Source organism: Pseudonaja textilis, chromosome Z (genome assembly GCF_049901715.1).
Source record: "Pseudonaja textilis isolate UNSWEBS1 chromosome Z, rPseTex1.2, whole genome shotgun sequence".
NCBI lineage: Eukaryota > Metazoa > Chordata > Lepidosauria > Squamata > Elapidae > Pseudonaja > Pseudonaja textilis.
The window spans coordinates 106,968,948-106,986,087 of record NC_142008.1 but is presented as its reverse complement, the minus strand read 5'-3'; the positions used below and the strand labels follow the sequence as shown (position 1 = coordinate 106,986,087).

Sequence of the window (17,140 nt, the reverse complement as noted above, 5' to 3'; positions counted from 1 at the left end):
TTACTTAACGATTATGTGGCTCACCTAATGACTGATATGGATCACTTAATGATTGTGACAAAAAAGGTCATAACTTATTTAATGACCAGCTTGCTTATCAACAGAAGTCCTAGTCCCAATTGTGCATATAAATAGGACTGCTTATACTTTGAATTGGACCTGTCAATAAATATCATAAGAGGGATATTTTACAATTATTATGACCAGTCAGTAATCTACTTGCCACAATTTATATTAATCATCTGGAAAGATTTTACTCTGCACAATGCTACCGTTTGGTATTAATTCATTAATTTACTTGGAGAGAAGGAGAGGAAGAGGGAAAGACAGGCTATTTCGAAAATAAACTCTACTTAAGAACTCAAACCTACATCAAGGTTTTGGTATATAGGTGCATTAATCACTAATGAAGAAAAAAGCAAAGCAGAGTTCATATGCCCAGAAACACATCTGCCATTTTCTAGTGTGTTCTAAAATTTATCACTGACAGCAAAAATTAATCCTGGAATCGAGACACAATGCTCATTTACGCCTGCATTTCATCTCTTGGTATTTCTGGGGAACTGAAAGTTATTTCTCAATGTCCGATACGCAGAAAATATCTGCAGTACTGGCAAATGGTATATTTCACCAAGTGATTAGACTCCTCCCTCTAGTTTCACCCAGCCCCCTCTAGGTATTTTGCTTCCCAAGCTTTGCCCGTGGCATTGACCTATGAGAGTGTCCCATCAGGACAAGTTGCAGTTTAAGTCCAAGCTTTCGCCCACTACACAAGTGAATAATCTGCTTCTACCTAATTGGGATCTATGGCTTCCTATTCTCTCCCCTTTGGGGAGAAATACCTAGGAGAGAGAATCAAAGAGGTTACTTTGACCCTTTTATTCTTTACCTGTTTTTGGGGTGAGTAATCCTTTTTTTTTTTTATTCTGCAACAAGCTAATATATGTCCCAAAGGTGCTTTTTTTTTCTTTCCAGGAGGCAACTGGACTTTCTTGTTTTTTCTTTTGAAGGCATTTTGCTTCGTATCTAAGAAGTTTCTTCAGCTCTGGCAGGATAGTGGGAAATGAAAGAATTTGTACTCCTTGGAGACAGCTGGTAAACTGCATCCTTTTAGAGGGTTGTTGAAGATTACCAGCTGTCTGCAAAAAAGATGCAGATTATCAGCTGTCTCCAGGGAGTACAAATCCTTTCATTCCCCACTATCCTGTCAGAGCTGAAGAAACTTCTTGGATGAGAAGCAAAACATCTTTAAAAGAAAAAAACAAGAAAGTCCAGTTGCCTCCTGGAAAAAAAAAAGCACCTTTGGGACAACCAGGATCTGGATGACTGAGAAGCTCTACAGGTTTTAAGGCAATAGAAGTTTGTTTCCTTTAACTCCCACCCTCCACTCCTTCTTTTGTAACAGGTAGTAACAGAACAAATTCCTTCTCCATCTGCCAATATGCACCTATGTATACATGTGTTTGTCTGTGTAGTACTTAATTACTAGAAATCAATCTAAGCCAGTTGTTAAAATAAAGTAATTGTTGACTACTGGTAATTTCCTGACTCCTTTCTGGTGGACTTCTTGATGCCAGCTAATCAATGATTGTAACTTATGGTGACTTATTGGTCTCACTAGCTAATTTCTAATGGACAGTTTAGTGCTTGCTAGCTTTTCTATTATGTTTTTAATCAAGGCAACTTACCAGAATATAAGCTTTCAAGGTAAAACCAAAGTGGGTAAAAGATGGATGAAGAGTTATTTGCGGCATATCTATTATCTGATGATTGCCAAAGTTCTTACAAAGAAATGTTTACTAAATAAAGGCTAGTCTGATCCGGTAACTTTTCTCAATGTTCTTTTTAAAGAGTACATGCTTAGAAATGCTTTGCACTAATTTCTTGTGCCTTAACTACAGGTAGTCCTCGTCTTACTACAGTTCATTTAGTGACATTCAAAGTTACAACGGCACTGAAAAAAGTGACTTACAACCATTTTTCATGGTTATGTCCTTTGAAGCACCCCCATGATCATCTGATCAGATACTTAGCAACTGATTCATATACTTATGACTGTTGCTGTGTCCCAAGGTCATATGATCACCTTTTGCAACCTTCTGACAAACAAGGCGGAAGCTACATACACTTAACAACTAGGTTACTAACTTATCAACTGCAGTGATTCACTTAACAATTATGACAAGAAAGGTTGTAAAGTGAGGCAAAACTCATTTAACAAATGTTTCCCCTTAACAACAGAAATTTTGTGCTCAGTTATGATTGTAAATTGAGGATTACCTGTGTGTCTTTCAGTAATGATGATGATATTAATAGTAATAGCATTACTCATACAATACAATAAATAAATGCATTCTCAGATAAGACTATTAAATCTCAGCTCTGGAATAAATACATTCTAAAATGAAGATTGCTTTCAGCATTTATAAAGTTGTTCTAACCATTTAGTGATATATATCTTTTTTTAGAAACCTGATAAAGTTTTCATTGAGCCACTAAAAATTAGAATTACAGTGAAGAAGCACATGAAAAGGCCCTTGCAACTCCTGAGTGAATAAAACGTGGATCAGATGGATAAGAAGTATTCCAATGTCATAAATTATGGACTGCTTTTGCTTTGCTTTTCTCAACCATTTTTTGGAGAAAAGCATTTTGTCCAAAATATGAGAGGATATCTTAAGCTATCAGTCTTGGACTATATTCTCCATTTTGAACTATGCGGTTCCTAATGATCTGACATACAACCATTCTAGTGTTTAGATGAGTCTTTGTTAGCTTAGGGAACATCATGCTGGTATGCAAATAAATAATCAGAACCCATATCCTCTTTATATTATATAAATTTTATACTAGGAAGATAGGAGGAGAAACAAAGGCATATAACCTACTTTTCAACAGCCAGCTAAATGACAAACAAATAATTTGCTTTTCCATGGGGAAGTTCTTCCCCTCTTCAGCTTGGAGGAACTGAAATTACATTGAAAGGAGTCATAAATATCCAAGAGAAAATAATTGAGGCTGCAAAAATCCCGATGAAATTTGATGATAAGAAAGTGATATAGGTTTTGCTGCATAATAATGGTTGACTGGAATTTTGGAACCAAGATTTCACAATTCTTGTAATGGAGGCAATGAATGAACTTTGCCCCCTTCCCTTGATCTGATTTTAAGCTCTCACTGTACTTTTGTACATATGTAAATAAACAAACATAAATACAAATTGGATTCAGACACCCTGTAGCCAGATTTTAGGAAATAGGACTTCCCAAATATTGTCCTTTATTACCAGCCATGATGTCTAAAGTTCTGAGGGCTCTTCTTCATCTTAATATGTTTTCATCTAATTTCTCAGACAATAGAAAAGTATGTCAGTAGTCTTTCTACTTTATCAGTTGTTAATCTCATTGCGTCTCTGAAATAAGGACAGCAACCGATTTCATGCAGCAAACCCCACATCCTTTTAGCACATCTAATCAGATAATGAAATATCTGCAAGAAACAACCAAACTCAAGGATCCCATAGTATGTATGTATATGTGTATCTATTGTCGGGTTTTAATCTTCAGTTTGTAGGTGCACATACAGCTAGCAATGCAAGCAACTGTAAGTTGTGAAAATGGGGTTTCTGATTATTTGAGTACATGCTGCTCTTTGAGAAGATTGGTTATTATGATCAATACAAGGCTATATTCACGCATAAGAGCTTGTGAAACTTCAACAGCTGTGGTAGTGGGGTGTTTTGGACCACCCAGATCTAGACATCAGACAAATATTGGCAAGGAGCATTTCCTGTTGGCTAAATAAATAAATGAAATAAAAATGGGGGATAAAGGAAACAAACTTTGATCATTGATTACAAGGTTGCCAAATTAGAACAGGCTCACAAACCAAATATATCCAAGCCAAACTATCCAAAGATTGGACCTGTATGTTATTGTTTTACTTTTTTTCCAAATAATTTCTAAACAGTGGCTACCAGGAATGGAGCTAAAAGTGGGATCCTGATGAAGAGGACAATTTTGAACTCCAAATTAGCCCTAGAAAAATGCACTTCCCCAAGTCTACTATGGGTATCAGTAATTTTCATTCCTAAGAATATGAAAAGGGTTGAAAGTTTAAAGGGGAAAAAAACTTGTTTGCATTAATGCTCCTGTCTCTCTTTTCAGGCTGCCAAATAGAATATATCTCCTTTTTGTTATTTCTCTATCTCAGTCCATATCTTTCTCTCTTCTCTATTCTTTATCAGTCCAAATCAATTCATTGTAGGATGAAATTCTTTTCATTGAAGACTCTAGTCTGTAATCTGCTATTTTAGCACAGGTTATTAAGGGTGCATAGAAGCAAAGAATTATACCTCCATCTTCTTTCATAGGTTTTAGAAAAGCTGGCCAGTGAAGTTTCTTCTCATGTGCACTTGTCAAAGATATAAGATATAAGACAACAGTTCTACATAATATGAGTTTACATTCCTTGGACCACTTCTTCAGTGGTTCTGGCTTTGCTCTTTTCTTTCATTCAAAGCAAATTTACTATACCGTACCTCTTAATGCTTATGTCTTCCAGTTTTTTCCTGACAGAATTTTTATTTTCTTCTTCCTTTTCTACAGATTTAGCATTTCAGCAAAAATTATGCCAATTTTTCTAATCTGGTACTTTCTAAAGAGTTCTAGATGGAAAAACTTTCTATAAAGATTTTTGAACACGAGCAAGAGTATCACAAATAAAACAAAATATATGAACGGGAAAGACAATATTTCTCTCCTAAGGCACCTCCCTTTCTAATTTCAATACATTGCTGCAATGATCACTCAATGGCTGCACTCAAAACAATCTTGCATAGAAATTTTCTGCCTCTGAAGCAAGCAATATTAGCACTTGTAGCTGAGCTTTGAAGCAACTTCTCTCTCATAGAGCAAACCAGTTAGGACTGTTAAGCAATATTCTCCATTTTCTATTTCATGATTAAATTTTCCAAGCAACAACCCCTTTCTTAGGAATTCAGTGAGTTTATGAAATGTTGCCTTGCAAAACCAACTTTTAAGATGATAGAGTCATGCTAAACTTGAAGATGAGTTATCCTTGTAAGTCTTTTTTCTCCCAACTATTAAAAGCAAGGCTTGGGAGAAAAAAAACTAGTCTCACTGATCAAAGTCAATGGGAATTTTCGAATAGTAGAGGCAGGTAATTTTTATCTGAATTGTGATTAAAGCAACAGGACTTCTATATGCTAATTAGTCATTTTCAATAAATGCACAAAGACAGCTAGAGAAGAATAAATTTTGTGAAAAAAACCCAAGTTTGGATTTCCAGTAAAACTGATTTGGACTGTCACAGAGTTCTGCTTGCTTCATTGCTCTACTGCAATAGTATTGCAGTTCAAACTTGACATATTGAGTCATTCTTCCAAAGTTCAATAATTGCCACTAAACTCATTATTGTGTACTATTTTGGTTTTCCCAGAAAGAGGGCCATTATCTTTGCAAGGCTGCTTCAAAGGGAATATTCTTGAGCAAATTTAATTAATTTAATTAATTGCAAATTTCACTAATGCTTCTGTTTCTCTCAAACTGCCCTGCATGAAACCTCTTAGTTCTTACAGAACATTTCAGAATTTTTGGTCAACTGTGCACTCACATTTTGAGCATAGAGAAAAAAATCCAGAAGTTAACTTTTCTAAATATGTGTGTTATTTGTCTTTTGCACAGCAATCCTATCTAGAGTTTTAATGGCAATTTTTTTTAAACAACCCAAAGGTATACCAGACTGGGTAGAATGGAAAAGGAGGCAGAATGTTATTTGTCCATCTCACTGACCATTTAAACATATAGACTTAGTTAACACACACATGCACACACACACACATTTCTACTGAAATTATCAGAGGATTAGGAAACTTGTGGATACAATCCATGGTTAACTCCAGTACAAACAATGATCCTTACATAATCAACCCCTTTGTTGTATTTCTTGAAATTAGAATGGCAATAACCTGTAGTGGGTTTGAAGGGGAGGTAGAAATCCAAGGTCATGTTATATCTGCCCTGCTCACATTGAATTACGCCACCATCTACAAAGTAGTAAAAGCCACATTTTTCTATAACTACCATCTCTAGAAACAAGAGACCTGTGTAGGCAATAATGATTGTACTACTGGGAGATTCAACCTGAAAAGGGTTGCAGATTGTAATAATTATGTAAGATTACTTTCAAATGAATGCATACTACAGAATATTTTCAGGTAACTGAATTCTCTCCTCTCTCCCCTCTCCCCAGGGTTTAATGATCATTTTTTCTTTCTTTTCTCAGTCTTCAAGGAATGAATTGTTGGAGGAAAGAGGGAAGAGGCAGATTAAGTGGCAAGCAGAATAGTTCAATTCATTGGCGGGCATGGGACTTGGTATAATAGCGCAAAGAATAAAGAGGATGACCTGGATGGAGAGAGGGAAGATCCATTTCCAAAGCAACAAAAAGGGAAATAGTGCTTAAATCCAAATAATGAGGGAGGATTATAAAAAATATCTCAGACAGGCATCTCCCTAATTCACGTGTATATAAAAAGGGAAGAAAGATCAGATTTACAAGATGTTATTGTAGCCCATCTAAATGGAAGTGGATTACTAGACTTTAATGGAGTCTATTTCTTAGTCTAGGCTGTCTCATAGGACTATCAAGAAATGTGATTGGTGACATATTATCTGCATTCATTTCCACAATTTTTGCTCAAGCCATGTTTTTGGTTTCAATTATACTTTCACATATTAGCAGATTACTCAAGATCAGGAAATAACAACAGCCTCTGAAATAAGTTTACTGAGTGGTTTTGTTTTTAACAAGAATATATAAAGCAACAAAATCCAGTCCAGAGTTCCAAGAGTCATGTCAAGGTTATCAATCAGTCCAGAGGTGGGCAGAATGCAAACAAATCTCACACAAGAACTGGAGACTACACCTGTTGATTCCAACAAAGGATCATGGGTCAGAGCTACCTCTTAAATCAGGCTGCAGCCAGCTGCCTTTATTCAAGAGATGTATGCCCTTACTTGGCAAGGAGCTTCACAGAATGTCTTTACTATGCTCGTCACTCTACTCCTCAGGTGCAGGGACTGAGAGGCTGTATGTCCTCATTATGTATACTCCAGCTCTTTAGATGGTATCTGTGTTTGATCAGCCTCAGGTGATCATTAACTTTGTATTTCCTGAGGCTAACATTCACAGGTTCTGCTGGGGCCTTTTCTTCAACTTCAGAACCATCATCTGAGTCCTGGCTTACTACAGCCCATCTGTAGTAGACACATTTAGAGGATAAATCCAAGGAAAGAGGAAAAAGAGATGTAGCTCAAATTTTGTGCTAAGATCAATTGTATTATAACTATCCCTTTTCAATTACTTGCTATATTCTTAAAGTTAGTAAGAGTTCTTCAACCAGGGGATGAGAGACAACATTGTCTCTGAAAGTAGAATTCATTAATTATATTATTAGTAGGTATTAAGAAGTCTCCAATTCAAATTAATATAAAATAAAGGGGAAAAAACTCATGATGGCATTCCAGATCCCATGAAAGAAATTGGTTTTTTATTTTTTCTGGGACTGGAAAAGTTTGACTTTGGAAATCATCACAATTTTGGACCAAGGGTTTGTCTGGGAGTAAGCAAAGGGAATAAGAAAGATTCGTGTGGCCTTGAATTCTAAGTTACATCTGTTCTTTGCATGATTTTGACTTGGGAGAAAAAAATTAAATTCCCATTTTGCTGCCTATTTTTTTTTCTGTTGAGTGTCATGGAAGAATATTTCAAAAATACATAAACAAAAACAGCCAAAGAAAGGGTATGGAAAAATGCAAACAGGATGAAGAGATGAGCCAATAAGACATTTATATTCTGGAATATTCTGATGTTGGAACATATAAACCTATTATGTATGTAAAAAGTGTAGTGAACAGGATGGGTTTCTGAAAAGGGAAAAATTAATTATTGGCTCAGCTTATGTTAACCAAAAATTAAAATAGGAAAATGATTTATTAGAAATGCATATTTTTTAAATATTACCATCGAACAAAACAAAACGTTTACATACAAAGCCTGAGATTTGTCCGATTCCTAATGGACTCAGGGATGCAAACTAGATTTGTAGAACTTCCATGGTATGACGAGATTAGGAATGGAATAGGTTTTTCTACTAAAACACTTGTTTCTAAAGTGATATGTGGGAAACTTGTATTTTGCAGTGCAAGATTCAGCAATGGATTTTGAGAAGTATCAAAATTTTGTAATTGTTCATGCAGTATGGACTATGTACTTCAACAATGGGTTCATGTGTAACATGAAACCTATGACATTATTTTTATGAAACTGTTCACTCCAGAGGGGCGATTCAACTGGTGTTACTACTGGTTTAGTGATTACATTTTGTGTGCGCATGCACGGTCTGCATGTATGCACAGCTGATGCACGCTGCGCACACGTGTAATACACCTTAAGCTGTGCCACTCGGACAACTGAGAAGCGCTGCATGCAGGTGTGCAGCATTTGAAACATCACTTTTTTTACTGCTTTTCCAAGCTCAGCTGTGCTGCACAAAGCAGCTGAGGTTGAAAAAGCAGGAAATAAAGGACAGGTAAGAGCCCGGGCAGGTGGGCGGGCCAAACAGCAGCAAACACAGAACTGGTTCGGTGTCTGCTGCTCTTCAGAGCTACCAGTTCTATAGAGCTGGGCAGAACTGGTAGTATCCTACCCCTGGTTCACGCCCTCTAGCACATTTAGTGCACTCTTATGCTTTATAATTATTTAAGATATTTATATTCCAGACATTCTTCAACAGATCCAAACTAGCTAAAGAAACATTCTGTAAAACATTTCTTCCAAGCTTTTGGACCAGGCAGTTAGGTAAGCACTGTTAATGATGTAGTTTAGTCTTGGCAATTACTATTTAATCAGAGCAGAATGATTTTGCATTTATTATAATGGATTTAATATACTGCCCAGAACCTGTTGTGAGATGGAAGGCTCCATAAAAGATTAAAATAAAATTAACAATTGTATTTATTTTGTTTATTTAACTAAACAAAAAAATAACATTTTTTCCAAACAATTTGGCAGTAACAGTAACACATTTGAATGACCAAAAATACACTAAAAGAGAATAAATTTGGTTTAGTGTTTAAGATACCAGGTTAGAAAACGGGACTGTGAGATGAAGTCCTGCATTGGCCATGAAAACCAGCTAAGTGATGTTGGGCCAATCACTCTGGCCCACTTCACAGGTTGTTGTGGTGGTAAAAAATAAGAGGAAGAAGGTACTTGGATATGTTCACATTTCAGTTATTCGTAAAAATAATAAAAGCTGGATAGACAGAACATAAATAAATATCAGAACTCCAATAGCTACAAGAATATTTAGGCTAGTAATTACATTACATCTCTCTGAGAAACTGAGAAAACATTAATTTTTGATCCAAATCTTATCAAAAAGAAGATTTGAGGACTTCAGGGGGAGAGTAGGAGAATAGAATATGGTTCTGTGAAAGCAAAGCTGATTACAGCAGCAAAGGCTGAGAAATCAATGAATAAACCAAATCTTTGCCACCTCTCCATATAGAGCAGGAGATCATCCAGATGTACTCAAGACAACTATTGCTCAGGAGGGGACTGCAAGAAAACAGTTTTCCATGGGTTTGAGCACCAGGAAATGATCAGATCAGACTTCTTGATCTCAATCAGAGAAAAGCCTTTTAAAAACCATAAGATTTGCAAATATCTACCTCTTAACTATAGGAAATCACTTATTAACTATATTAAAGCTATTAGAAACCTTATCACATCAAGTCTGAATATTCTGAATTCATTGAGTCTGGGGGATTCTGGAAGTAGAAGTCAATATGTCTTAAAGTTGCTGAGGTTGAGAAAAACTAGGCTAAACTAATATAGAATTTAAATTGGAATGAGAAGGCAGGGAAAGGAAGGCAGATTTATAGATCACAAAAATCAATTAACCATTGTAATGTGCTATAAAATACATATTGTTGAGGTCTTTTCAAATAACTGAAATCTTTGATGGATGTAAGTTTAGTAATTTCTTCATCAATTGTGCTGTTAAATTTCTTTTTTTTTCCAAAATTAAGATCTGAAGTAAAGTGTCTTGGGAGAAATGTATAAAGCATCATTTGTACTTTTGTAATTAAATTCAATTTATTTATAAAGCTAAACAAAGTAAAGTAGTATGGTGGACATTAATAGTTCTTTCAGTTTAGTTCATAAATTATATTTCAGTTCAGAAACATGACTTCTGTCTTACTACCTTATCAGTGTTAAAATATATCTTAACAATTATAGGTAAGTTCCTAACAATTTCTTTAACTTCTTTAGAGCAGTACTAAACAGAGTTGTAAACCACAGAACATTTTTGAAAAAGAAAAATCTCAAAAATATTAGGATCTATTCAATTAGTCAACATCCCTTTATCATTGTTTTCTTAGTTTACTCTAAATTCCTGAACAATCTATTTTGTTTTGAAATAAGTAGTAAGATTTGCATTCAACCAAAGGTGATAGAAGAATAATTTTGGTCTCATCTGAGGCACAAAGTCAGCTGGATAACCTTGGCCTGGTCACTTTCTCTTGCCCTTATGGAGAAGACAATGGCAAATCACTTGTGAAAAACCCTTGCCCAGAGAACTGCAGAGACTTGTCCAGGTACTCTGAGAATTGGACTTAATTGAATTGAAGGGAAAAAAGCAGTATCCTTGATTCAGCAAGTGCTTTTCAAACCTTTGCCCAAATGTTCTTCTTTCTCTCCTGTTGCTATGTTCTCAAAGCAATTATATAAAGGAAGCTTTTCTTTTATTCATCCTGTCCTTATTAATCCACTCTGTAAACTTGGCTTTTATAGGTTTAGCTGTGACTGTCCAACCAACTGCTACACAACCAATAGAGATTCGCCTGGTGAATGGTTCAAGTCGCTGTGTAGGGAGACTGGAAGTACTCCATAATGGGTTGTGGGGTACTGTTTGTGATGATAACTGGGGCATAGAAGATGCCCGTGTGGTCTGCCGGCAGTTGGGCTGTGCAAGTGCAATATCAGCACCAAGGGAGTCCAGTTTTGGCCGAGGAACTGGTCGCATCTGGATGGATGAAGTTCGATGTATTGGAACAGAAAGCTTCCTCAATCAATGCCCATCAAGAGCTTTGGGAGACAATGATTGCCATCATGGAGAAGATGCTGGCGTTGTGTGTTCAGGTGAGTTCATCAACTGAGAGTTGTGTCATATTGGGCATGGCCTGTGTATGTATTATAAAAGCTGATTGATATGAAGGTTTCAACAGGTCAAAGCTTTTCATAGCATGGGTGGAATTATTGTAACCATTAATATTTGAGCACCAACCAACAGTTAAATGTCCATAGGCATTACAAAATAGATAGATGGATAGCATCTTTGGAATGGTAACCTTGGAATGATAAAATTTACCACAAGTAATAATGTACTGCATAACTTTTGTATTGTACCTACTTTAGTGAAAACATTCTCTCATGTGATGATAAATAGTATTTATTATTACAAAGGCAAGGCATATGCATAGAATAGCTCCAGGACATTACAAGAGGACAGTTTATCTATCCCTTGGAATTAAACTCATTAAACTTTCTGAAACATCAGAAAAACACATGAACCAATGTAAGAGTTCAAAACTGTAAAGATATCCTCTAGTTAAATTTGATTTCTGATGTTTGTAGTTTGCCTGGCAACATTATAGAGATAATTATCATTGTTTTTTTTTCTGAGAATGGTTTTTTTGTTATTTCAATCCATCTAACATTTCTGGATTGCCATACAGCCCTGTCTCAGTACTAACTGGGTCTAATTTTACTTAGCTTCTGAGACTGGCCAAACTTGAGTACCATTATAAGAAGGGGAACATTGATGAAAGAAGAATACGGTTACTTTCTGTGCAGCTGGGACTTCAATCTTTTTTGCCAGATTCCTGTCAGAAACTACAAACAGTACAATATCTTCAAGAAGGATATAATAATTTTTCATATAGGATATTCTTCCATGAGGAAAAGGAAATGGAATGACACTCAGTAATGAAACCCCAAATATTTAACCTCAGATGGGATCAGGTTCTGGAAAGATAGCAGTTAAGGATTGGGAAAGTGGAAATTTTTGTTACATAAAATCTGCCAAAATCTGCTCAGAACAAAACCATTCCTTCCACCATCAACTTATTTATCATTTTGCCATGTAATGTGGTCCATATATCTTTCTAAAAAAATTCAGCTGATTCCCAAAAGGTAGATCAATTTACAGCTACTAAAAATAAAAAAATCTGGTAGATTTCTATGAGTTTGGAATAAACAAAGACGATGCATTTGTTAGTGTATACTGATGGTGATCCTACACAAATACTTAGATGGGCTCCTGCCAAGAGCAGAGAGTGCTGGTGTTATTAAAGCTGTGGCTGCTTTTGTTTGTAGATTATAAACATGTTCTTTGCTTGCTTTTTAATCCAGGAATGGCTGCTCTGGATGGCTGCCACGTTAGAATCCCCTACACTAAATTAGTTTTCTATTCTCTCTTTTTCTTTCTACACAGAGATGAGACTGGCAGGTGGTTCTAGCCTTTGTTCTGGTAGAGTTGAGGTGCTGTTTAACCAAAGATGGGGAACAATATGTGACAATGGCTGGGATTTAGCTGATGCCAATGTGGTGTGCCGGGAAGTAGGCTGTGGCAATGCATTAGCAGCAGCAGGTGCAGCTAAATTTGGACAAGGAACTGGTCCAATATGGATGGATCAGGTAAACTGCACAGGGGAAGAAGACAGTCTAAGAAAATGTCCACCAAAAAGCATGAAAGAATACAGTTGTAGCCACAGTAAAGATGCTGGTGTGGAGTGCGCAGGTAACAATCATAAAATATTGTATATTCTGTTCTTGTCTGTGGGATATTCTGTCCACCCTGGGGTGGTGGTGGTAGTGGTTAATTCTGGATCTGTGAAATCAATTCTAGCACCAAACTGGATTAGTTTGGCAGATTGATAATGAATGTCATTCCTTGAAGAGTGATCTCCATTTGTTTTTTTGTCTTTCCAAAGATGTAATTGTCTTTCAAAATATAGGGCAATTAAAAGGGGGAAAGGTCTTAGACAAACAATGACAACAAATCCAAAAAGAAATAGCAATTATTGTCATGGGGAAGGGAAATAATAGGAAATTTGTCCAAGTCTCCTTGAAAGAGATAAACAATCCACCAAATTTCCATCTTTCTTTTTTTCTGAAAATGGCACTCACCAATCATAAGGATGAAATAAAAAATCTTCTATGGGTAGCTGCTGTCTTCTAGAAATTAAGATGGGGCACATGTGCTGTTTAACTGTCATCTCTTTGTTTCTCTATTGTTTTTCTCAATGTTGCCTTGGTAAAGATTCTCTAAATCTTCTTATGAAAATTCATTATTTATTTCCTACTATACCTTTGAAATCAAAGTTCAGTGATACTCTAAGACCTCATAAGAGGAAGAAAATATTTGATTTGCAGAGAAGTTTATATTTTAATGAAAAATAAAAATTAATTTCCTTTATTGGTCGTCCCCCCCAAATACCACTCAGATAATCAGCCCTTTTACTTTTACACATATATGCCTGCATTAATATATCTGGGCATTTGTACCTGGAAATATAAAGAGGAACATTTGTACTTTATGGTCATAATAACTACAGAAGTATGGAATTATAAGCAACTTGTAATACTAGGAATGATATACAAATGATCACTTGGAGTGGCAAAGAAAAGCACGATGCAGGATGCATTTTGTCCAATATTCACTTTAAAATAACGTATTAACTTCATTATGAAACTTTACAAAGGTTGCAAAACTACTCATAGTAGTTGATGAGAGGGGCATCATGTCACAGGTTTAGACCATTAGTAGGAAAAGTTCCTCTTTTGAATCAAACATAGGCTACTGCTCTTTTCCGTAACCACAATACATATTTTATTTATCTATCAAATTTATATGGTTACCCATCTCACAAAAACATATTCTGGGCAGTGTACAAGTAATAAATCAATAAAATAAAAATCATGAAGAAACAGGAAAATACTTATTATTAATATATATAAGAGAGGCATAGGAGAGAGTGAATATTAACAATAAGAATGAAGCCATCCTAGAATGCCATATTAAAATATCATATTCATTTACAGGTATAAATATAATGAGGGCTACAGTGTTAAAAGAGACCTTAGTATATTGTAGAAAACCAATTGTGCAGTAAACCATCTCCAGAAATAGTCATTCTTTATCAACATTTCTCTCTTCAGAACCACCTGAGATCAGATTATCAAATGGTCCCAATCATTGTGCAGGGAGAGTTGAGATCTTGCATGAAAAACTCTGGGGAACTATTTGTGATGACGACTGGGATATTGATGACGCCAAGGTTGTATGCCAGTATTTAGACTGTGGGAATGCACTGTCAGCCCCACGTGGTTCTCGCTATGGACCTGGAGCTGGTCCCATATGGCTGGATGGCGTGAATTGCACAGGGTCAGAGACAGCCATCAGCAAATGTCCAGCAAAAACATGGGGGGAACATGACTGTACTCATTCAGAAGACGCTGGTGTGGTATGTGCAGGTAAGAAGTACTTCTGAAAACTCAGGAAGCTGAGTGTGTGTGTGTGGGGGGGGTTGTATCACTTTTTCTGAAAACATATCATAAATTCAGTTTACATAGTTTGGTGGATAAATATACTACTTAATAGTTACACATTTATTTGTTTATTCTTTTTTTGTTTTGATTTATACATTTATTTGTTTTATATTTGGATCTATTTTATCATTTTCTTTTAAAGGTAAGCCCAAAATGGTTTTAATGTAAGAAAAGAATGCTAAAGAAATAAGTGAAAAAAATAATAGGAAAGCAGAAGTGGTTAAAACTGGTGTGTAATTTTGAGAGGCCCTTCATGTTTCCTTATTAAGAGGAAAGAAAGCCTGGAAGAGCATGTCAAAATAAATAATCAATATAGTATTCAAAATAATTCCAGTGCAGTAAAATTCACTGAGATATCAAAGGCCTGTTGTGATGCAAACATTTCTGAAACATAACTTGCACATCAACAAGTTGTCACCTCTTATTTCAGAAAACTTTCAATAATGCTTGTGAGAAAAGGACAGGGCCAATGAAATAAGGCAGTCTTTCCCCTCTCTTGATAAATATTTTTGTCAAGAGAATTGGAGGTGGAATCATGGCAACATAAAACTTGTTTTCCTGTCAGGGTAGAATAATGAAGAAGTATGAAATAAGCTTTGATTCCAGTAGACTGTGTGTACGTATCATGTTGCTTTTTTGAAGCAATATAGAAGTTGTTAGCCATTGTTTTCTTCCAGGAGGGAGTTTATTTTCTGTATGTTATTTGTTTTGTTGACATACCAGTCCAACCTATCTCCAGGGGTTCTCCCATTCAAACACTAAATAGATCCAGGGCTGCTTGACTTTTTAATCAAGGTCTTGCTACCTAGTGGGGCTCCTCTTAGAGAGAAAAGAAAAACTTCAGATTAAGTGATGTAGCAAAAACTTGTCCAAAAGACTGTAGCTTGAAGACTTTCAGATGGTCACTGAGAGTGTAGATGTGGACAATGATAAAAACCCTGGGGGACTTTGAATGAGCTGGCTTGGACGTATCAGAAACAATCAGATGTGATTTTGCTTATAGAGTTCTTTCTGCTACTCCAATATTATTATCTGATTTCTGGTTATATTTTTTAATATGTGTTCAAAGTTTACATGATATTTTTGTTTTCCCTTGGTAAATATGTTTCTCCTCAAAGTTGTGGATATTGTATTTGGAGGATATACCACTTTGCTTACTTCTTTTGTCCCATCAGAACTTCGACTAGTAGATGGATCCACTCGTTGTGCAGGAAGGGTTGAGGTGTACCACAACAAGCAATGGGGGACTGTGTGTGGTGCGGACTGGGATTTAAATGATGCCAACGTGGTGTGCAGAGAACTGGAATGTGGAACTGCCCTAAAGGCCACTGGAGGAGCACAGTTTGGCCAAGGATCTGGAACAATTTGGCTAGACAGAGTAAACTGCACAGGGAAAGAAGCTTTTCTGAATGAATGCCACAAAAGGCCTTGGGGAGAACATAGCTGTGACCACAGCAATGATGCAAGTGTGGAATGCTCAGGTCAGTTATATTGTAACCAGTCATTCAGATCAAGATCAGACTCCTGGTTTAGCTGCCAGTTGTTTAGCCATGGCACAGTTTCTGGATAAAACTGACATGGCTTGGTTCAGCTGAGGGTAAAGAATGATTTCTTGAAATAAGTTAGAAATATTTGGCAGACATGCAGGCAGATTATAGCAGCATTTAAAGTTGTGTCGATCGTCCTAAAAGTAGTTAAATGGTTTCTCATCAGATTCCTCTGGAAAGAAAGAAAGAAAGAAAGAAAGAAAGAAAGAAAGAAAGAGGGAGGGAGAGAGGCAGGGAGGTAGGGAAAAAAGAAAGAAAGGAGGGAGGGACCCAAACTGGTATGTGAACAAGCAATTATCTAACAACCACCTGCCATTTAAAGTCAACAATCACTACATAACACATAATCAGAGATTGCTTGAGCTGTTTAGTCTTGGTAAAAAAACAGTAAGAAATGTTATAATCAGCAGCAACATGGGAGGAGAAGTTAGAAGTTGTTACAACAACAAAGATGGCAGTTGCAGCAATAGTGTACAACTTTTGTCCTCTGTGCATGTCAACACACATACTAACTACCAAATGAGCAGTCTTGGATTGGGATGTCATGGATGCCCTCAGTGGTGGGATTCAAATAATTTAACAACCGGTTCTCTGCCTTAATGATTTCTTTCAACAACCAATTCACCAAACTGTTCAGAAAGTTAACAACCGGTTTTCCCAAAGTGGTGCAAACTGTCTGAATCCCATCATTGGATGCCCTCTTCTCTCTCCTTCAACAATCTCCTGACTCCACACCATAGATGCCACTAATTATAAGTTTGGAAATTGTTTAAAAACACCTGGTTTGAAGCATCCCTTTAAGCCATGGCTTGTTTCAAGACCATACCCAGACAAAAGAAAACAATCTTGCAGATCAGGAAAGTAGTATTTTGTTTGGCCAGTTTCTAGTT

General features: G+C 36.2%; 1 protein-coding gene across 1 annotated transcript in view; it reads left to right on the top strand.

The window, feature by feature from the left end:
* Positions 1-699: 699 nt before the first annotated feature.
* LOC113448573 (scavenger receptor cysteine-rich domain-containing protein DMBT1-like) overlaps positions 700-17,140 on the top strand; it is a 30,934-nt gene continuing 14,493 nt past the window's right edge. The window contains exons 1-5 of the mRNA XM_026719273.2: positions 700-900; positions 10,885-11,232; positions 12,587-12,892; positions 14,314-14,628; positions 15,879-16,184. Coding sequence (XP_026575058.1) covers positions 807-900; positions 10,885-11,232; positions 12,587-12,892; positions 14,314-14,628; positions 15,879-16,184 — 1,369 coding nt within the window. The 5' untranslated portion in view covers positions 700-806. The remainder of the gene's footprint in view (positions 901-10,884; positions 11,233-12,586; positions 12,893-14,313; positions 14,629-15,878; positions 16,185-17,140) is intronic.